Source organism: Notothenia rossii, assembly GCF_949606895.1.
Source record: "Notothenia rossii genome assembly, chromosome: 1".
Taxonomy (NCBI): domain Eukaryota; kingdom Metazoa; phylum Chordata; class Actinopteri; order Perciformes; family Nototheniidae; genus Notothenia; species Notothenia rossii.
Window position 1 is genome coordinate 20454821 of NC_136912.1, and position 23494 is coordinate 20478314.

Here is a 23494-nt window from a genome sequence, read left to right on the forward strand (position 1 = left end):
CCAATAGGAACGTGGGGGGATGGGAGGCAGATTTGGGTTGCTGCTTTTAACTTCAATGTAATTTCTAGTCTCTGAATCAGGGGCTTAGGTAAACATGAAATCAACCGGTTAATCAAAAGAAATTAAGAAAAAATGAATTGAAGAGATCAGTTAAAGCTTTAATCACTTACATTAAAAAGCCTTTCTTGCTTAGTGACCTGCACCTTAACTGCACCCCCCCATAGCACAGATATACCAAAAGGTGTTCACACAGGAAGGTGCTGTCTAAATGTGTCACATTTTAGTAAAGAAACAGACTGTCGGGAACAGACCAGTTTTGGAATCATATCTTGGTGACAGGAGAACCTTCTAGAAAAGAACAAACAATAAAGCCAAAGGGCTCCACAGAGACCTCTAGTGTTTGCTCTGAAGCTCCGCAGCCATTTCTCCCCTATGCAGTGCGTTAAGTCCAGGGCAGCTTCATAAGCGATAGACACTATGCTGCTTCCTATTGCAGCTAGCAATAGGGGTTTAATCTCTCCTTTCACTCCACAGGCAGCAATGGAACTTGTTGTGACCGAGGAGAAGAAGAAGATATTCCGTGCTAGGAAAACTATGAAGATCAGTGACCGACAGCAACTGGAGACCCTTCACAGCACTTTGTTGACAGCAGCTGCGGGGATGTCCGAAACTGCTTCGCCACCTCTAATGAATGGCACGCACAAGGAGGATGGACAAAAAGCAGGGTCCAAAGAGCCAAGCAACGCCTCGGACTCAGGCTCCCCTCAAGTTGCATCCCCTGCTTCTCCGTCTACTTTCCTTTCCCTAAATCTGTCTCCTTCCCCTTCCTCTTCACAAAGTTCAAAGGCTAAGGATGAGACTTGTAGTCCTTCCACATCTCCATTCCACTCCTTGAACTTAGAACTCAAAAAGATTGAGGAGGAAAAGCCCAAGAAAGGTTCGTCTTTGTCCTCATCAAAGGAATCCGTTCCAGTATCCTCAGCAGAATCTAAGGAAAACAAGGAAAAAGAATCTGAGGTGACACCGGCCCTGGAAAAGGAAGAGGTAAATGCTTACGTTTTTTCCCCGACATTGTCTCATAGGGATTTATTCAAGATTTTTTTCAGACAACCTACGTTAATGTTGAGGTGTGGATAGATAGAGAATCCAAAAACCTTCTAAGTAAGTAACCAATGTTTTATTTTGTTCTTCGCCAGGATGACAAAACTACAACAAAGGACCCCGCTAAGGATTTGCAAAAGGATTCGGTTGAAGGTTTGGCTCCATGTTTGCCCCCTCCAGGATCTAACTGCGCAGAACCAATGGATACAGACACTACAAAGGCCAAGGACACTGAGGCGCCCACAACCAAAACGAAGGTTGAAAAGCCTTCTTGCCCCAAAACTACCACTTCTGATTCCCCAAATACTCCTCCTTCCTCATCTCAACCAGCTTCCTCTTCCAACAATATAAAACAAGAGAAGGATGTCAAAAAGGATGATGGGAAAAAAGTAAAGATTGAAAAGGAGGATGGGAAAAAAGGAAAGGTTGATAAGGAGAATGGGAAAAAAGAGAATGGGAAAAATGTAAAGGGTGAAAAGGATGCTGCTAAGAAAGGATCAATGAATGAGGAAAAGATGGATGTGGATATAATGAAAGTAGAGACCAAAAAGGAAAAAGCTGATGTTGGAAAAACCAAAAAAACTTCTCGACCATCTTCCACTCCACCATCTAATACAGGTATGAGAGAGTGAATTGCAACAATCTTCCTGATAGCTTCAAGATAGTTTCTCTACATTGATACAGGGTATGAACCACAAGCAGTTATATTAGACATGTCATTTAATATTGTATAAATGCAGACCTTGTACCATTGTAGACTTGGAATGTAAAGCAATGGAAAGGCTTTCTGTTAAATATGTTTTGTCTACAATCCGAAGCCTGGATATATGTTCGTGTTGTTTTAGAAATAAGTTTTGCATATGGGTGACTGAGACATCCTTAAAGCAAATCAATATAAAGTATTTAGGGAAATTAAAAGCTCACATAGAATAACAGATCTCTTTTTCCTTTATTTCCCAAAGTGCAAGAGGAAAAGGGCTCCACCTCCGGACTGAAGCGCACTTTATCAGAGGGATCTCAAAATGATGTAGAAGCCGTGAAACGTGAGGGGAAGAGACCCAAAGTGGAGCGTGAGGAGTTGGAGGCACAACTGGAATTAAAATTCACTACAAAGGCTGGCAGTCACGATAAACTTGAAAAGGTTTGCACCTACCCTGACAAACATCATGTTTTCTCTTCAGTCTAAGTGAACTTTCCTTGGAAACCAATGGATACATCTTTACTTAATTGTGCCTTTTAACCCCTTCCTCTAATATTGTTTTCCAGATTGTGCAGCATCTCGTAGAAGAGCGGTTGAAGGCCTTGGAGCAGAGCCTTTACGATAAACATTTCCATGAGCTGAAGGAAAGAGTCGACAAGATTGACTGTGCCACTAAACACCAGACCGCCATTAACACACTCCAAGTAAGTAGACTGTAACATTGTTAAGTAAACCTACATTTAAACACAGTAGTGTAAGATGCTCTTTTGCTGGTTAGTGCTATGTAGTTAAGTGCCTTCCTCTCTACTGTTTGTTTAGGCCAAGATAAACCGACTAACGAAAAAGTTTGGTGAGGCCAATCAGGCGTCAGAGAACAAAAGGAAACAGGAGGTAAGACATATTTTTCTTTTGTTGCACGCTAAACACTCCTACACACCAGGGTTTCCGTTAGCCGGTAATTACCGTTTTTTAGCTGGTAAAATTGATTAAAAACCGGTAAATTCAAAACCTGCCGGTCAAAATGTCCGGTAATAATTAGGGATGCTCCGATCGATTGGCCGCCGACCATTATCGGCCGATATTGACTCTTAATAGTTTGATCGGTGCTCTCTATGAAGGCCGATCAGGAGAGCTGGATCTGATCGATATGGACATAAACGCGAGTGAAGTATAACCGGACGCGAGAGAGAGAGATCAGCTGCTGAGTCTGACGGAGACACACAGCTCTGCATGATCACCTGAAGCCCCGCCCACTGTTTAGCGAGCTGCATGAGAGGGCTGTCTGGAGAGAGGGAGGGAGAGAGAGGGGAAAAGAGAGGATCCGTTTCTCCCGTGTTATTATTCAAAGTTAATGTAAACTTTTGAATAATATACTTCATCTACTACAAGTAGTTTGTTTGAATGTAATAATTATGTTGTTTGTTGTTTGTGGAATCATTTATTGAAGAATGAATCTGAATTTTTCGATCTGTTACGATTATAAACTGAAGCAATATAAAAAAGAGCCCCATTAACTGAGTTTTAAACATCAGCATATCCGGTCATGTCCGGTAATGTCCGGTAATTACCTGCTAACGGAAACTCTGCTACACAATTCTTATTATTATTATTGAAACATGACCGGTAAGTTTCAAATTTGTCTGGTATAATAAATTATTTCCAGACATTTGACCGTCAAGACAAAATCCTAGCGGAAACCCTGCTACACACCTAGTATTCCAGTGTTTGTTTCTGATATATATCTAACACTGTCTGATTTCCACAGGCGCTAGCTGCTGTATCTGCTGCTGTATCTGTTGCTGTATCTGCTGCTGCCGCTTCTGCTGCTGCTGCTACTGCTGCTGCTGCTGCCAAGACTGTGACTGTTGCAAACAGCTCTCAAACTCAACGGTAAGTGTCTGCATGACCTCCATGTCCTTGTCTGGGATTTATTTGGTATTGCCAGACCATTTCAACCTCTGACTAAATATTTCAAATCAAAACATTTATTAACATTCTCAACATAAATGCATTAAACATGCTATATTTGAATCATACAGCAATACTTGCTGTTTGGTTTTTGTCAGTGAATATCATTTGGTCTTTGTATGAACGTGACAATACCGGACTGAAGCCAGTACTACACATGGAGACGTTCACAGCATGTATAGATGATATTGTCCGGGGTTGCTATCTGTAATCACAGATACAGAATAAAGATATCTTCCAAATACCGTTTTGGAAACCAAGATTCCATGCCCCTTGTTCGGTTTGTCTGGATCAGCTTTATAAAACTCTTCCAAATAGTTCTTAAGACTTGTTTTGGAATAAACAAACACACATGACAGTCTGTGTGTTGCACCTGCACAGTAACCCCACCTGGGTCCAGGTCCTGAGTCTTGTGACGTTCTACAATGTGAAGCCTAAGCGTTTCCTCAGGCCGTGCAGAGTGTAGTTAAAACTGCACCTCTCCTCCCAACAGCGTGCTCCAGCAGAAAGTAGAGCTGCAGCCTGAGGGGCCCAGAGAGGAAGTGGCGCCCTCTGGTGGAGAGCTACCTGTTCTGTCTATCAAGAAGGAGAAAGAAGAACAGGAAACAGAGGAGAAACATGACAATAAAGATACATCAAATAATGTCGATATGGCAAATGAACTGGCGGAATTAAGTGAAGGAAAATGCACGGCAGACATTGAACTCCGCTCAATCACGCCCCACATGGAGTCCGTGCTGTACCACTACTGCCAGAGAAGCTCAGGGAAACCCAGACATGACCGCTACGCATCCTATATTTTCCGCTATCTAGTCACATATGAAATCTACTGTGACTGGCTCTTGAAGGTCAATTATATAGGTTCAAATGGCAAGGACGCATTGCCTGTGAATCTAAGGAGGGCGATGAGGATGTACGTCGACCGTCGGTTCCCCATACTGACTTATTACCAGTGGCGAGACATTCAAAACGTTATCAATGAAGTACTGCGAGTTAAGAAAAAAGCGGATTTTTTTCGAGTATATGTTGCAAGATAATTAGTTCATTCTGTCAACGTTCTTTAATGTAATTAAAGTATGTAATAAAAATACATGTCAGCACAATGCCACATTCAGTCCATTGTCCTTTTGTAAATAGCTCTAAGCATGAGTGATCTTTCTAAACAGGCCAGTTCGTACCTCCATGGAGCTCAAGCAGATCCAAACAACTACTTCGCCCTCAACAGGTGGTGAGTAGCAGATCTTTTTTATACTTGATGTTGTATTGCCTTTGTCGCCAAACACAGTGCACATGTGCCTTCATCAACATTAACACGGTCGCTGAATCAATTTGACCTACGCTGCCCATCTGCTTTAAAGACTTACGAGCAAATTCATTCAAAGTTGGTGTGAAAACGTCGTACGGAGCTGAGTGCCACATACAGGCTTAGAAAGTGAGAAAGAATTGACAAACTCATTGTTGGTTTTGGTCTGGGATTTATTGACAATAATAGTAATGGAACATTTACAGACTCATTCTTTAAGTGTCCTGTCAGCTTGTAATTTGAATTTGACGGCAGTGGATGCGTACCTGTCTTTTGTCCATGAGATGCCAGGATAGGTCTTCACTTCAATGCGTGCTGCTCACAATAAAAAATGTATGGATATTTTTGATAACTGATCCATTTCTGGTTACTGCACCCTTAAGTTGACTCTTAAGCCCCGGCCACACGAGGACGATAACGGTCGTATCTGCTACAGTTCACTATCAGATAGACGGTTCAGCCACACATGGCCGACATGGAAACGCAGATAACGGGTCCCAAGATGGGTAGATCTGCAAACGAACCGCTCTGGGGGGGCAAACGGCTCCGTGTTTATGCCTATACGATAATTTCCTGCTGCGTGTGGACGGAAGACTTTTTTGATTACGATTGCGGTCCGTTTGCGTTATCGTCCTCGTGTGGCTTTAGTAAAAAGGAGCAGGCCTGTCACAATAACTTAAAAAGAATAGAGAAAAATATATTTTCCTAATTTTTTGACAATGTCACTGGTATACATGGCATAATAATGCATGTAAACCTTAAAGATAACATTTCTTAAGAATATTTGGATGTATATTTTTCTCTTATAAATCTTATTTTTATGTCAAATGGAATGCATTTAAACACAACGAGCAATATCAAGGTCAGCAAACATTCAAGGTCGTGTCCATATATCGTAAGATTTGTTTACAGCCTATAAGCACAAAATACAGTTCATTTGAAATCCTCAGTTTCACTTCATTTGACTTTCCAAAAAACTTTTACTTTTTCCTATTTACAGCAAATCCATTCCTGCTTGCTTCCACCACAGGTCTGATCCATACGCCCACCTCCACTGCCATGGTTTCACAGGCTCCCATCCTCCAGCTGATCACCACCACCTCTAATGCTGGCTCCACCCTGACCGGTGGCATCACCACCCAGAGTTCCACCGGCACGCTGCTGAAGACGCCCAGCGGGAGCAGCATGATGGCAGCGGGCCAGCCGCTCCTCATCCAGCTGCCTTTATCAATGACCAACGGCCAGGGAGGAATGCTCGTCAACATCCCTGTCTCCTCTCTGTCTGCAGCCACGTCCCACAGCAAGGCCAAAACCACGACTACCACCACCACTTTTATACTCAAGCCTGCTTCCGCTATTACCACTTCCTCGGCCTCTGGTCCCACTGTCGCTACCGTCCCCTCATTCCAGGCCTCCACTGGCATGGTGTCCCCCACCCAGATCTCTATCGCCCGGGCTGTGTTCCAGGGTGGTGCTGGGGGAATAACCACACCCAATGCAGGGGTATCTGTGACCACAGCCAGGGCCCCGGCTCAGTCTGTGTCTGTAGCGGGAGCCATGTCTTCAGCCTCTTCACCGGCAGCTTCTGGGCCCGCTGCTACAGGATCCACCGCTCCAGGACCGCCACAAGGGACGTCCCTCACATCAAAGACAGGTAGGGTGGCACTTTGATTAAAAAGGCTGTTGTCTTTCAAAAGTGTATATTGTGTCTCTGCGGCAATCTGCAACTTGTAAAACTCAGGCTGTCAAGCCATTAGGCCAGTCCCAAAAACGATGCAACTTGACATTAGCCATCAAAGTGATGTCTCTATAATACTTACAATTATTAACCATTAACAAAGTGTAACAAATATCTGGTCCAAATATCTGTGTTATCTGTTTTAAGATGTTTTACAAGTGATTTCTCAAAGGTTTACAAATATTTTCGTTACTAACAAATACTTAATATACTTTATACAATGTTATAATGTTTGTAACGGTAAATCATAGCCCTAATAATTAGTAATATTACCATTTGATCTATTACTGTTATTCAAAGTTTGATTGACTAGCAATAAACCCTTTGGTTATTCTAAAGGGTTACCAGACATGTATGTGTATTGTTACCTTGTCATCTCAACAGTAACTTGTGTTGCCTGATCCATTGTCTTTATCCTGGCAAAGTATCAGTAAAGTATTTAGTATTAGTAAAGTTCTTTGTCGATTTTTGGGTCTCAACATTTATCCCTTTTATTTGATTTCAGACAACCAGGCTACCGTTTTTACTCCGTCCAAAGCAGCTGCTCCAAGTTCGCGACCAAAAGGCTCCGTCATCGACCTCACTGAGGACGATGATGATGTACAAGGTCAGTCACCTCTTAACCCCCATAAACAAAATAGATTTTTATTTTAGGATCGGTATACCTTAACACGCACTGTTCCGAAAAGCAGGCTTTAGTTATTAATGTAATTTAATTACGTTGTTCTCCTTGTTGTCCAGTGACCGGAGTGAAGAACGCCACAGCTGCAGCTCCCTCACCCACCCAGCGTCCGAATCCCGTCCTCAGCACCCCTTCCAGTAAGACCCCATTATTATATCATATAATCAAGACATGAAAGGATCACTTTGTACATACATGTGATACCATAAACCAGTGCTTCCTCCTCTCTATGGGGCACCATTATGATTTTTAAGAAATATAATTACATTTATTTACACACATAAATACTATGCGTTTTACATCTGTAAACTCTGTCCTCAGGTGCAGGAGCGAGATCGTCCCCGCAGAGCAATCCTCAGCTGACGGTCCACCATCGCCCCCCACTGGTGAGGATCTATATCTGCACATTACACATTTTGCACAAATGTGTTTTGTAGCTTATACGTTTTGTTCTGTATATTGTTAATTGCATATAAATTAAAACGTATTGATACATCTGTGGATCCTATCCTTAAAGGCTGCCTAGTAAGGCTACCAGTTGATCTTGCAGTATAAAAGCTTTGTTGCCAGCTGTTAAGTAGTTGAGAAATTATTTTTCTCAGCTGAAACCTCAGATCACGTCTATCTGGGTCAGATTGATCCCTATAAACGGATGATTATTAAAACCATTTATGTTTCTCATGCAGATAACAATTTGATTGACTTTGGTTATTTATTACATGAATATAAAGTAATGAAACCGCCAGATTGGGTCAATGTATGTATCTCATGTAATATGTACAAATTAAACTATAGTACAGTCGAATCAAACATAATTAATGTAGTTTAGTGCAATTATAAGCTGTTGCCTGAAACCATATTGCACTCTCCATTGTATTGTTACATTTTTAGCCAACATTATCATATTTAGCCCATTTTGCTCAAGGAACAACTCATGACACTAGTTTTGTCTTTTTTAGGACTCTCCTCTGAAATCCCGCGCTGTAACCACTACTACGCCGACACGGGGCTCTATTGTGGTGCTGCCCCCGCTCCCCGCTGCACCTGCACTGGCACGCTTACCCCCCGAGGCGGAGCGCTCCTCTCCTCCGCAGCAGCCTCAGCTGAAGCTGGTGCCCAGCCAGACCGGCATAGTGCTGTCCTGGTGTGTGTCGGAAACGGATCGGACCTGTGCGGCTGTGGACAGCTATCACCTCTATGCCTTCCATCAAGACAACTCCAACAGTGGTACAGCGCAGCAGCACTGGAAGAAGATTGGGGAGGTGAAGGCCCTCCCGCTGCCCATGGCCTGTACGCTGACCCAGTTCCAGTCCGGCTCCACGTATCATTTCGCTGTTCGAGCCAAAGACATTTGCGGGCGCTTCGGCTCCTTCTGTGAACCTCAGTGCACAAATGTCATCAATTCCAACTCTGGCTGAACAGTGAAGGAATGGAAAAAAATGTCTTTATGACTTCCTTAACGTCATTTTGTGTTAAGAACTCAAATAATGTGCGTGGAACTCTTACAGTATCTGTAAATACTTCTCTACATAACAATGGGACTTCTGACTGAGTTTGAGGATTGAAGCAGCAAACTGTTGGTTTTGTTTGGTTCATGTATGAATTGTATTTTATGTTACTGTTGTATATAATTGAATTACTTTACCTCTCCACCGGGTCAGATATTTATGTTGTTATCCCCTGTTACTCTGATCCGGATGTCTTCTGCTTGAGTTGAGAAGAGGTGAAAGGATTATCCTTGTAAATTGCACAGAACTGTATACATGTGCGGTAGAAACTGAATGATCATTTTTTTAAGTTTTGTCTGGCAACCAGACTTTGAAAAACACAATAAAATGTTTTATTAAAGTCTTGGCTTATTAATTTAATGACGAATCCCATTATCTGTTTTGAGGTTCATAGCTCTATCGCCAATAACAATACCAATCTACCACATTGAATGCAGAGAAATTGGCACTCTGGTAACAGGATACAGATATGTTGGTGAACAAAAGTAATTTGTTGACATTTACATATCCAAATGATTAAAAGTATTTGTATTCCCAATGCATTGTGATGCAGATAATTGGGCTGATTCTAAACCATCTCACGGCTGCTCAGTGGAAACATATTTATTATATGTTGGCTAGTTTGTAAAGTCTCAGATCTGCTCCTTGACTGAGTAAGAAAACTGACTACTAATGGTTTCTGACTCAAAGGTGTTCATAAAAGGGCTTTCTCGTCAATACTGTGATCTTCTTTCCCATTAGTATCTTCATTTTTAATGTCTGTACATATATCCTCTGTCTCTCAAAGGATCACATAAGTTCTCATAAGATAAGTTGTCACATTTTCAGGGGAAGACAACAGTATTCAGGAGTTGTGTTTACATCCTGCATTTCCTCCACAGTGGTCTGTTTCCACATTGCCTCAATTTTAGTATTTAAGAATTTTATTTGCCAACAAATGCAACCTACTCTAATTCTGATCTACTACTACTGGTACAACTGATCTCATAAATGTGCCTTTCAGTTGTTTTATTCTAGATCTAATTATTTAGCAGGTTCAAATAAAACACAAAATAATAATATTTTATTAATATTTGTTTAATGTTTTGTAATTATATTAAATTGGTAGGCTATAATAACAATACTTTTAAGATAAAAATTACATTGAATTATAAACTGACCAATTAAATCTCATGATTGCTGTGAGCTTAAAGCTATCGTATGCTAAGCTTGTATATCTGATAACTCGCAAAAATGTGGCTTAAAACTGGAGCTTCTGGTAACCAACCACAAAACTGACACATATGCAAAGTAGAAATGTCACATGTTTTAGTAACGGCAGAAATCTTACTTCTACCTTAATTCTAAAAGATACGTTTGTTATTTTTATTATTTACAGATAGACTCCAAAAGGGACTTGAGCACCTGCCCTTTTGAAGTTCCAAGCCAATTGTAAAACAGAGTTTTCAACACAGAAGTGCTTTACTGCTACTCAACGGTTATGCAAATCCAATAAAACAGAGGGTTACGTATTGTAACCAGTGTTGGTACGCGTTACAAAAGTAACAGAGTTACAGTAATATCTAACTTTTTGCTGTAACGAAGTAATGTAACGCATTACTAATGAAATGTGGGTAATATATTACCCGTTACAATGCTCAGTAACGCAGTTACAACACATTTTAACCCGAAATTAAATGGTGTTTTGTCAGGGTTGCCAACTTTGGGTACCTGGCTGGACTGAGATTTTGATATCATGGGTTTAATTACACATATGCGCACGAAATGACTGCTATCGTGTCAGCAGCGGGACCTTAGCATATATATACAATATATACAAATACACAATATTGGACACAGACTATAAAGGGTAAACAGTTTCATTCACTAATGAAAGTCAAACACATGTTTGTTTCCACTGTTTTATTGTGTGCCTTTTATTGTTTGCCATAAGCAATTAATGGACTTATAGTACGATAAATAAAAATGAACTCGATAAATTGCCATTTACATGAGGATGTGACTAGCAGTTTGAAAGGATGTACTTGAATTATTATTATATATTATCATTATGTCAGTGGTCTAAAATGGTCATACAACAGTGCCAACAATATTATCGTTTATCGCAATAATTTCCGGGAAAATGTATCCAACAAAATTATTTATCGTGAGAGGCCTATACATGAAAGACACACACACAGACAAACCTACAGACTTACTCCAAACTGCCAAATATATTAATTAACACACTCTCACTCTCATATACTCTTTGACAATATTTTGGCCTAGAAGAACAATAAGCAGCAGACTTTTACTTTTTTATCATTTCTACTGGACCTGGACTGGATCTGCGCATGCGCAATACGGGTCGGCAGTTGCGGCTCCAGAGTATTTTTGTTGTGTAGTAGGGATAACCCAAACAGTGGTGGGGCTCAAGTCAGTATTTGCAATAGCCGTGTTCACACCGGAGTACTTTTCCCACCTTAGTTCCGATATAGTTCCGAAATGTCGCGTTCACACCAAAAAGAGCCGGAACTAAAATTAATTCATGAGAACCTTTTCCCCCCCTTTTCCGTCCCTGCTAGAGAGCAGGGACTCTCATGCGGCTCTCTTGTGAGAAAAGAGCTATATTTCTGATTGGCCGGGTGGATTGCAAACCACGCCCCGTAAAACTCAAAAAAAGTGTTGTGAAGCCACCATTTTATTATCCTCGCATTAGCATTATTAGCATTAGCATTAGCCCAGCGCAGAAACGCAGAGAGACTAACTTATGGCAACACAAAATAAAGCGGTGGAGATGAGGAGGTGTCGGCGTTCTGGAGATTTACTCGGAAGGCTTCATTAGAAGCTGCTTGGAGTCCCAGCAGCTTGGTTATGGCTAGAAAGGATCCGTCTTGTGTAAAACTCTCGCGAGAGTTCGGCTGAATGTCACGTGGCTGAATGTTTACGTTTGGCAGGCAGCCTTTCAGTTAGGATCGTTAACATCAGTTGGCCACAGCAAATGATGGTGAGAAGCTAAACTATCTATTAATTATGTCAATGACATGTGTGATTGACATGTGTGATTGTTGAAAAGCGGTCTTGCTGGTGTTCAAAGAAGAATGACAACACTGTAGATCACCAACACTATGGTTTATTTTTTATTCACAGGCAAGTCAACGTTGTCGCAGTAAAAGTCCCAAGATAGCTCCTGGTGCAATAAAATGTTCCCTTGCAGTGTTTTACTATTATGTCTGATGTTTCTCTATTAATATTGCTGCTGCATTAATGTGTATGTTGCATCATGTTACTGCTGTAGATGTGTTTCCGAGCCGCTCCGATTAAAACGAGAGTTACAACGAGAACGTGACGTCATATTTACACTAGACGGATCCTTTCTAGCCATAACCCAGCAGCTTCTACTGAAGCCAGTCCCCAACTCCGGGGACTTCGGGCCGGGGATTTTGGGCGGCAGTATACGCCGTGAAGTGGTTTGCGGCCTGCCAGTAAACCCAAAGCAGAAGAAGAAGAAGAAGTGACGTCAGCGGCTTCATTTGCCTAATCCAGAGTCATAAGAGGTTTCTCAATACTCAAATTTCCCCTCCTCGACTCCACGACTCCTCAGTCCTCCGGTAGTGACCCGGAAATGAATTGCAGCGCGGAATTTTGAAGGACATCTCATTTCTCTAAATGCACTTCGAGGACCGAGCGTCGAGCATCGAGGAGGCTCTCTGGAGGAGCTCTAACCGAGGAGACACTGATGCATCCTCCACGGCTCCTCCACGGATGCATTTCCGGGAACGGTGGAGGCGTGACGCACGGCCGGACTTATCTCAGCCAATGATAGCTCTGAATGCATCCCTTGGATATTATTTTAGCAACTGTCTGCTTACATCGCAACGCGATGTTTACAGTGAGAACAGCTGTGAGGTCCGTGCAGAAAGCAAAGCAGTGTGTAAAATATATATCACTCAGTATAACAGTCCTACATTACTTTCTGTATTTGTATGCTGTAGTTTAGTAGATATCTACAAACAAAGAGTCAATATTTTTCTAAGACCATTTAGTGCTTCACATAATAAAATACACAACGGCTGTAGCCTGATTATGCTTTAGGAGCAGTAGGTGTGTGTAGGTGTGTTTGTGGTACAGTGTGTATGTGTGTGTTGTACAGTGCGTAGATGCGGCGGACAGACGGGTCTCAGTTGGTTTGGTGTCCTATGCTTACTTTTAATACTTGTACAACTTTTGGCCCGTAATTTCAATTCCCCATTTGAGCAACCAGAGAGAGAGAGAGGGGGGGGGGGGGGGGTTGGGGGGATATCCAGTCTCTGATTTTGTTACGTTATTATGAGAGTGCTCTCATACTTGTTTGATTCTGAAATTGTATATATTTATATAAATATGTATGTGTGTATACGTCCGCATCTGTAGCCTGTTATTGTCTTATTATACCGCACTGTCAATGCATTAAAAGTAAATATATATAAGTCGTCATGAACACATCTGTCCATCAGAGTGCTGCTGTGCCTCCTGTCATCATTAATGGACGTCTCTTTAAAATGACCGCTCAGAGGAGAGGAGTTCTCATTTCTCTAACCGCCTGCTGCTTCCACTCCTCTCTCCTCGGTTCCCCTCCTCAGTCCTCCGCTCGCATCTCCTGTGGGCGGCACCAAGTCTCGAGGAGAGGAGTCGAGGAGGGTAAATTTGAGTATTGAGAAACCTCTATAGAGAGATAAGAGTTACGGCACTCCCATAGACCTCCGTTGTAAAAATTGGCGGGGTATGGACATCGAAATAGTTCCAAATATTGTCATTTGGGCGTTGGACCTCATTCACTTACATTACATTACATTACATTACATTGCATTTAGCTGACGCTTTTATCCAAAGCGACTTACGGCGCGTCGATTAGTTCCAGAGGTAAGTTGCTGAAATATCGAACTCTTTTGAATTGTCAACTGTCTATATTGTCTCAGAGGCCCTTTATGATGCTTATAACTGGTGTTCATTTGTATATGCACAGCGTAATTATCTATATTTTATCTTGGTTTTTACAACCAATTTTGCTAGCATTACCTGCTAGTTAGCTAGCGCGACTTCGTCAGCTTTGAAGGTAAGATTTCAGTAATGAATCGCTAGCAGCTTATATGATGCTGGGTAACTAACAAGCAGGATTTAGATTGATCAGGTGTTTTTATTGTTTTTTATCTGCTGAACCTGACCGTGTCAGCCATCCTTAGTCGGCTTTTTCTGTATGATATGTCTTAACTGCTAGCACTAGTAGAAATGAGGTGGCGTTTGTGATAAATATTTCATTTAATATTTCATTGCATTTTGGGATATATACTAACATTTCATTATGTGACATGTTTAATGTACTTCGTTTTTTTTTGTACTGTTCCGTGTTAACTCATCTGTACTGTACAACTAGCCTAGCGCTACTTTTTAATGCTTGATGGTATGCAAGGATAGATTCCTTTGTATTGTAATATACACACTAGTTTAATGATTGTTCTTCAAAGGTATTATTCAGTCTTCAAAAAATAATAGCATACTGAACAGGCTACTCTACAGCAGTGAATGAAGGATGAGCCTAAAACATGTTCATGCATCCAAAATGTTTATTTTTAACAAAATAAACACTTAAAAAAAAATAATAAGCACTTTTTTATTCAGCCTCATATGTCAGCCATGGCTGTTGCTGCTGCTGCTGGCGGAGGTGACAGCGCGCAGTGCATATTGGAACTCTACAGGTGTTGGGACAGAGTTCCTCAGACGAATGGACAAAAATGTGTTTTCCAGGCAATCTTGAGTGAAGCGGCTTGTGAGAACAAATTTGTGCCCTTGTCTCAACAGGTTATGCTGGACCTCCAGGAATGTTGTTGTGGCCATCACCAGTCCTGTCTGGAATGGTTTCCATCTGCCCTTGGGACCGATCTTCAGGCCCCGAAACAGATGTTTTTTTTTTGTAAATAGTTGCTTACCCTAACCCTTTTTTGTAAATACACTGAACAAAAATATAAACGCAACACTTTTGTTTTTGCTCCCATTTTTCATGAGGTGAACTCAAAGATCTAAAACATTTTCTACATACACAAAATAACCATTTCTCTCAAATATTGTTCACAAATCTGAAAAAATCTGTGATAGTGAGCACTTCTCCTTTGCCGAGATAATCCATCCCACCTCACAGGTGTGGCATATCAAGATGCTGATTAGACAGCATGATTATTGCACAGGTGTGCCTTAGGCTGGCAACAATAAAAGGCCACTCTGAAACGTGCATTTTTGCTTTATTGGGGGGGTCTGGGGGGGTCCGAAAACTAGTCAGTATCTGGTGTGAGGGTTAGGATTAGGGTTAGGGTTAGGGTTAGGGTAATGTTGTGAATCGAATGGCCTATGGTGGTGGCGGGGTTATGGTATGGGCAGGCGTATGTTATGGACGACGAACACAGGCCACTCGATTCACAACATTGCACGGCTACTCCACGGATGCATTTCCGGGAACGGTGGAGGCGTGACGCACGGCCGGACTTATCTCAGCCAATGACAGCTCTGCATGCATCCCCTGGATATTATTGTAGTAACTGCTTTCATCGCGACACGATGTTTACAGTGAGAACAGCTGTGAGGTCCATGCAGAAAGCAGAGCAGTGTGTAAAATATATATCACTCAGTATAACAGGCCTACTCTCTGTATTTGCTTTAGTTTAGTAGATAACTACAAACAAAGAGTCGATATCTTTCTAAGACCATTTAGTGCTTCACATAATAAAATACACAACGGCTGTAGCCTGATTATGCTTTAGGAGCTGTAGGTGTTTGTGGTACAGTGTGTAGGTGTGTGTGGTACAGTGTGTAGGTGTGTGTGTTGTACAGTCCGTAGATGCGGCGGACAGACGGGTCTCAGTTGGTTTGGTATCCTATGCTTACTTTAAATACTTGTAAATACAACTTTTGGCCCGTAATTTCTATTCCCCATTTCAGCGACCAGAGAGAGAGAGAGAGAGGGGGGGGGGGGGGGGTTGGGGGGATATCCAGTCTCTGATTTTGTTACGTTATTATGAGAGTGCTCTCATATTTGTTTGATTCTGAAATTGTATATATTTATATAAATATATGTGTGTGTGTATACGTCCGCATCTGTAGCCTGTTATTGTCTCATTATACCGCACTGTCAATGCATTAAAAGTAAATATATATAAGTCGTCATGAACACATCTGTCCATCAGAGTGCTGCTGTGCCTCCTGTCATCATCGATGGACGTCTCTTTAAAATTACCGCTCAAAGGAGAGGAGTTCTCATTTCTCTAAACGCCTGCTGCTTCCCCTCCTCTCTCCTCGGTTTCCCTCCTCAGTCCTCCGCTCGCATCTCCTGTGGGTGGGACTAAGTATCGAGGATAGGAGTCGAGGAAAGGAGTCGAGGAGAGGAAATTTGAGTATTGAGAAACCTCTATTGTGAGATCGCTCCTTTGTGCCATGCCGATCATCGTGTTTTCCTTTTTTGTGGATTATAGCCTAAAAAGGCCTACAAACATTTCTGTTTTTGCCGCCGACCGGCGCAGGAGCAACAGCCTTTTTTTTGTATCAATGAACTACACTATTGCCTGGATTAGGCGGTAAAGGCAATTTCAATGTATCGCGAGTGCACTTTTTGTTGGGTTTTGTTTGTTTTGTTTGTCTCGAAAAACTTTGAATACATTTGAATAACGCAGAAAACCTGTCTTTGTTTATTATGTGTGCATATAGAATTTAGTTAATACATTTCCGTGGGGACTATTTTGTGGGAAGAGCAGATTATCCGTTTATTATTTCTGTTTACCTTTTATAATATTTCATTCAAGAACCCCTTGTGCGTTTAATTAACAGAACTATTTTTAGATAGTTGATCGTTACATGTCTGTCCCATAGAAGAACATGACAGCGCAGCGCAACTATACTACGGACGTGACTGCCCTGGCAGCGACATCAACATAGCCTGCTTGTGCTACCACACTTTCCCCTCAACATATCGTTAAATAACGAAACTTGGAAATAGTGCCAATCCATACAAAGTGTAACCACATCATTTAAATATGAAAGCAATCTTTAAAAAATAACAGCGTTGGTTTAATCTATGACTATTTTGACCATGTTCGTGCTGTTTTTCCCATAGAGAAGCATTGCCCCGGAAGTGCGTTTTGAACTATCCCGGCATACATAAACCACGTGACCGGCTGGCGGCGACATCAAAGAGTGTCGTAACTCTTTCTCTCTAGGGCTCTGGCCTAATCCACCCTCAGGGACATATTCCGGTGTGAACGAGATCTGTACTTAGTTCATCAGAACTAAAGAGTTCTGATGAACACGATCAGAACTAAAGAGTTCTGATGAACTAAGTTCTCATGAACCTTTGTGGGAAAAGTACTGCGGTGTGAAAGCGCCTATTACATACACGCTCCCCTTGACAGTGAAACGCCATGCGTGAGGTTTAGTTTATTTCCCTGTCTCAATCCAAATTGAACTGTAGTAAATAAAAAGGGCGATCTGGAGCCAATCTTGCAATTTCCCCACAGGTGAAAGAGTTGACATGCTGAAAACCCAACCCCTGCAGGGGTGTCTGCAGGATTCCCGCGGGGTCTTAAAAAGTCTTACATTTGATCATCTGAATTTAAGGCCTTAGAAAGGTCTTAAATATGACCAAAAAAATAAGAGAGGTCTTAAATATGATTTAGAAGGTCTTAAAAATGATCGGATTTGACAGGTACTTCTGTGTTGCGATAGCGTCTAAATGTGTTTTGGGGGAAATGTCCGGGCTGCAAAGTGTTAGAAATTAAAATCAATGTTTTGATGGTATAATGTAGCTTAAACATACCGTCAGTTTAAACGCTCTTTTATACTGAAAAACCAGAAATTCTTGTGCACAAGCAGTTAAGCTTTTATTCTGAAAATCCTTCATCTACGGTTAGCATTTAGCATGTGGCTAATATACGATTTCCTAAAGAGGTGAATTGAGTAGCGAAATGATATGGAGTGGTGCAAACCGAAGCCTACTGATTTAACACTACAACTATAGATGTCGAGATATTACCATGCTGAATATTAAATGAAGGTACAGTTTATTTGAATACATTATTGTTTACAGACGAGAGTAGCATGTGACAACATCCGGAATGACCGGAAACCAAACGAGCCGAGAAGTATTGTTTAGAGTATTGATTACAGCGTTTAGAATGTGTTAAATGAAAAGTGATGAAAGAGAATATGAGGAGAAACGGCGTGTTAAGCATATATTGAATGTGAAAAGAACCTATCCTCTGTTTAAATGCAACAACGGACATTGGAGACGAGGCGAGCCGGCTGGCGGGGAGGAGCCAGCAGAGGATATATAACAGCGCCGGAGGAGAGATCCGGTCTCTTCTCTTCTTGCTCAGGAGAGCCAGATCACAGCTGTTTTCTGCCGGAACAATATTCTGTCTGTAACACTACCGCGCCTTTTTTAATTAAAGTATCCCATTTGAATCTTTTCAGAGACTCCATTTAGTCTCATTTTAAAGCTTCTCTCCTGGACGCGAGAATAAAGAACATATTTAACAATTGGCGAGCCAGCCAGGAGCTCGCAAAACCGGGAGAGACTACAGCAGGCTGCTTGCTGGACCCGCTGGCATCCGTTCAACACACAGAGAGCTCAAATCAACTAGGTAAGGAGAAACCTGTTATATCGAATTCTTCAATAGTTAATGTAGGACAATGTTAGTTCTGTGTGTTTGACGGCGGCCAGCGGATCCTGAAAATAGCTGTGCAATTTAAGTTAAAACAAGCCTAAATTGATAAACATTGGTATCCAACGTGGCGTTGCTTTGTTACAGGCAGGGTGAGTTCAATTTCTTTTTTTTCTATTTAACCCTGCATGCTATTCGTTTGTCTGTTATTACATGTCGGCTAGAGGCCAATCACTATATGTGTCTTTTGTTGCGTTTTACGTTTTACGTGAATGGTTTTAGGCCATTAAGCAGTCGGGACTGCTTGAGGCAAAGACACAGCCAAAGTTTGAAGCTAAGGTTATTGGAGTGAGTGTTTTGTATAACAACAGTGTGAGGCTGTTTTAAAAAAGTCCTTTTTCAAGGAAAAGGCCTGAGGAGTTTGAAGCTTTCAGTGGTTACTCTATTTCTGTTTTTCAAGACATTGCGTTGTGGATTACGGCAGGAAGTGCGACATTCGTGCGTTAGATAGACGATATTCTTCTGATTGTGTTTGCTTAGCCTCCTATTTGTCCCATAAATAGCGTGTTTAAACAGAAGAGATGACCATACTGGCTCTTAAAGTCAAAACATTTACGTACATGGGTAGAGGGCTATGACGTAAGGGTATGAGGCCCATTTATCATTGTAAACTAAATAGAAATGTTATTTTAAACTACAGTGTTGTGTGTTGAATTTACTAGACAAAATATCACCTCACCAATTTCAACTCCAGGTGTTTTCTCAAATCCCTTTGTTCTTCAGGTCAAAGGTTGGAAAACCAGTTGCCATCTTGTCTTGACCTCATGTTCACGGTGAGCCACACGGCAGTCACCATTTCATGAAATGCTAATTGAAGTACTCTGTTTGCTTTAACACACTGAGGCTAGGCATTCCATCTTCTAAAGAACATCATACTTCTTGTTAGAGTTAGAACTATTGGAAGTACTTCTCCTGGTAAATGTGTATTGGCGGTTTTGTGAATATTCTTCTTTGCAAATGTGTTTTGGCGGTTATGTGCTGTGTTGTTTAACCATAGTGTAAATTCCTATTTTAAAGATATTTTTGAGGAAACTAAGTTTCTCCTTGTTAAAAACGAGTCAGTTTTGAAACAGCTATTCCCTAGTGGATTAAGCTGGAATTTAAAATAGCGCACTCTGGTGGTAGTACAGAATTATTACCCAAATAGCGGAAACACCATAACATTGTGAATTTGAACCAAATTCATATTTCAAAGTCAAAACCATACACGGTACAACTTTATTTTAACATTTCATATTTTAATTTTGCATATTTTTTATATATTAATTAACTTTATTAATATTTTACCTTAAACTTAAAAAAAAAAAAATCTATAAAAATAATAAAACCTTGAGCAAGAAAAAAAAAAAAGTTAAAGTTCGGACGAACAGCAACGAAGGTGCTAGTCAGAAGATTAGTGCTTCATCTTTGATAAGTTCATAAATAATTAGAGAACATGTCACCAAAACAAACTAAGTTGAGACTAGACGCAGGGCCAGGCTCAACTGCAGATATCAAGGAAAGGGTAAAAATCAGATCCGATGCTTTAACAGTTTCAAGTAAAAGACAGAGGACATGGATCAAAGCCGGACAACCCTCTTGGTATGGACCTGTAAACATTGCTATGAACAGAGGGTCGCTTGTCTCAAACCAGTGAAGAAGTCAACAAGAACCCAGCTGAACTAGAGAGTGACTGTTAGCGGGAGAACAGTGACGGAGCGACGGAGACTGGCCCAACATTTTCCAGCCAGTACATAGATGGACCCCGTCAGAAGACCGGGGCTGTGTTTAAAGGGGAACTTCATTTATTGTTAGCCAGAAGTGCAGTTTTTAATCAAACAATTATTTGATTTATGGAGTCAGATTACATTTTTCTCATAAACACAATTTTATAATAAGTCTGAAGTATCTGTTTTAAGGCGTGAGCTGCAGATTAAATAACATAACACTGATTGAGAGCTTGGATGAAGAAGTTGTAGGGTTTTTACAACAGTTTCAAGAATCAGTCTTTATTTATTTATTCTTGAGTAACTTTACTGATTTATAGTGTTGTGCGTAAGGCAATATCTCATTTGAGTGAGGGGCACCAGCCCTTCATGCAGGTTACTCTCTGTGAGAATAGTTCATATTTTCCCTCCAGTTTGGAGAAATATTATTTTATCATATGTTAGTTCAGCAGTGTCAACCAATCCTCTAATCCTAGAATTATTGAGACGCATTAGCGACACCAGGGGTATTGTTTTTCGCAGCAACGATGATGCATAATACCATTACAAAAGCCATTATTGAAACAAGTAAACTATTAGAAGTGCTAATTGCTGATTTTTTTTTTTAGTGAATATGCATTTATACCATCAGAAAACCATAAATCATACGATATTTTTGTACCCCTTGTGGGTACACGGAGAAGTTATATTTATTTAATGCAACGTTATGGGTTTTACATGTCCTGTTCATAATACGGTAATCATTGCAATATTAATTGAGCATTTTAGGCTCAAAGGAGGGAGTGTCATGATTATACAGATATGTTGATTTCAGTGACGTTGTAGTTAATAAATAATAACATGTAGTCAACAAGAGGTATGCCGAAGCTCGGGCCTTCTCCAAGGAGGGAGTGGTCCAGTTTTAGATATTAGACAAATAGAAGTGGATGAATATGTCAGAACTCTGAGTAATATTATGCAAGTTTTGTCTACACAGCAGGCTAGGAAAACTACAGAGATACCAGACGAGACACCAGAAGAGACTCCTGTTCGGCCAGGTGATTGGGTGAGGGTGAAAGTTCACAAAAGACACTGGGTGATCTCCGGTGGACGGAAGCGTGAAAAGTTGTAACGAACTTCAAACGCGCTCCGGTTTAAAGGTAAAGAAAAAGGAGCAAATTGACACCACCTCACACATTGTCACCCTTCACTGGCAACTTCCAGAACATTATTGGGAGTTAGGACTGATTTGGCAGAGCTGGAACAAATCAATAAATAGAAATAAGATAAAGATAGAAACAGCTCAAAAGACAAATTGTCTATAGATTTTTATAGATTGTACATTAATGTGAAAACCTATTTTTTGTTTTACATCTGTAAAAAGAGTCCAATTTGTTATGTTATTTTTGTACTCATTATTTAAATTCTGTAACGGACACAACCAGGGATAAAATAGAGATGATGAGAACAAAGCCAAACCAATTGTGGGGTCCCCTAGGGATAAGAGGCAGAATAGCATTGTTGATTGTGCTCATTACACTAGGCACCTTGTTGGTTGGATGGGGAGTACAATATTATGTAAGACATGGATCCATTAGTTCACTCATAGAGAATGCCCACATCACTAACAAGACTCTAGCTGGGTTTCAGAGACTTTCACTTATCCCCAGAGCACAAAGATCAGCTGAGCAACAAGAGGAGGAGTTAGAAATACTCGGTCCCAAACAAGAGGTGGTTATAATCAAGATGATTCACCCCCTTATATGCAGTTCTTGTATCAAATGATGAGATGGGTTTAAGTGATTGGGATATGTAAGTGATGGGGATTTACAGATTAGGGGAATCTCTAAATACACTGGATCCATGTTTTAGTCCGTACCAGAAACACCCCCTGTTAAGCTATGAACAACCGATCGGTGACCTGAGCACAATTATTGAAAATGATTGTTAGACACAGGCTACTAACCCACAAGTACAGCTTTGTACGTACAAACTCTATGAACAAGATTCCCCAGCAGATAGTGGCGACATTGCAGATATGTCCAGTCACAAAAGTTACTACGGTTCTAAATAACAGTGAGATTTAAAGTGATGGAGAAAATATGGAGACGTTCTTTTATAGTGTGTGAAATATGTGGTGCTTGAAAAATGTAGGTATTTAAATTTATAGAAGAAAATGGTTTCCTGAAAGAGTTAATTGGAATAAACATGTTACAGTGGGTGAAGGCAATGTTTAGGGATATGGTAAAATTATTAGTAGACATGAATTGTGTTTAGATGACATTTAACAACTAAGATGGATAGTAAGATTAGGAAAATAGAGTGGAAAAGGTTGGATTTATTTTACCTCAGTGTGTTAGAATTAACTATAGATAATGCGTCCCGAGATCTCTCTCTCTCTCTCTCTCTCCACCTGTCAGAACGCTACGACCCCAACTTCCAAGCAGACAAAAGACCTCACCACGGAAGACTCCTCCTCCTCCATCGAACAGACAGAGAACCAGAGCTGAACCAACAACTCCAACGCTGCATCCAGAACTATCTCCACCTGAGGCACCAAGAACCAAAACCAGGTGACATAAAAAGGCACACTCTCATCGGTCCCCCACAGGACATGAAGTTCCAAGCTGAGCCACAAGATTTGGGCACAAGAGCAGAGTGTGGGACATGAGAGCGGAATACGCCCTCCAAGCAACCAGTAGAGACTGTAAAGGAGGAGATGAAAAGCAAAGCAGATGGGACACTGAAAAGAGTTACAGCGGAAGGATCCAAGAGCAGATGGACTGAGGAGAAGGTGGACGGAGGAGAGGAAAGAACGGAGGAGTTGGCATGGTCCAGCAGAATGTGAGGGGGTCGTGGCTTGACAACCAGAGGGGGAGAGAAGGAAAACGGGAGTTTGTGAGTTTACACATAAACACACTTATTCACCAACGAGAAATACGTAAAGAAAAAGATTTATTAGCCATGAATTAATCAATTGGTGAATTTATAAAGAAAAAAGAGGAAACTATTAAATAACCCTAAAAACACACTGAGGGTAGAACATATTATTCAATCTTTTCATCATATGAACAAATTATTCTTTAA

The 23494-nt window shown here is 41.0% G+C and overlaps 1 protein-coding gene and 1 long non-coding RNA gene across 5 annotated transcripts in view; both read left to right on the forward strand.

Annotated features, from left to right (window-relative positions):
- The window catches only part of LOC307044372 (activating transcription factor 7-interacting protein 1-like), a 29662-nt gene extending 20322 nt beyond the window's left edge, over window positions 1-9340 (forward strand). For 3 of the 4 annotated variants that reach the window (XM_079689542.1, XM_079689540.1, XM_079689541.1), the window contains exons 3-14: window positions 535-1044; window positions 1197-1719; window positions 2064-2242; window positions 2368-2505; window positions 2621-2692; window positions 3567-3691; window positions 4936-4997; window positions 6073-6726; window positions 7316-7417; window positions 7552-7629; window positions 7814-7878; window positions 8452-9340. In XM_079689542.1, coding sequence (XP_079545668.1) covers window positions 541-1044; window positions 1197-1719; window positions 2064-2242; window positions 2368-2505; window positions 2621-2692; window positions 3567-3691; window positions 4936-4997; window positions 6073-6726; window positions 7316-7417; window positions 7552-7629; window positions 7814-7878; window positions 8452-8910 — 2961 coding nt within the window. In that variant the 5' untranslated portion in view covers window positions 535-540 and the 3' untranslated portion in view covers window positions 8911-9340. The remainder of the gene's footprint in view (window positions 1-534; window positions 1045-1196; window positions 1720-2063; window positions 2243-2367; window positions 2506-2620; window positions 2693-3566; window positions 3692-4935; window positions 4998-6072; window positions 6727-7315; window positions 7418-7551; window positions 7630-7813; window positions 7879-8451) is intronic. The other variant, XM_079689543.1, reaches the window with a different exon arrangement.
- A 4095-nt stretch (window positions 9341-13435) lies between these two features.
- Window positions 13436-15244, forward strand: LOC307013311. Its single transcript, XR_013800938.1, has 2 exons — window positions 13436-13881; window positions 14818-15244. It is a non-coding gene; the product is annotated as an uncharacterized lncRNA (long non-coding RNA).
- Window positions 15245-23494: the final 8250 nt, after the last annotated feature.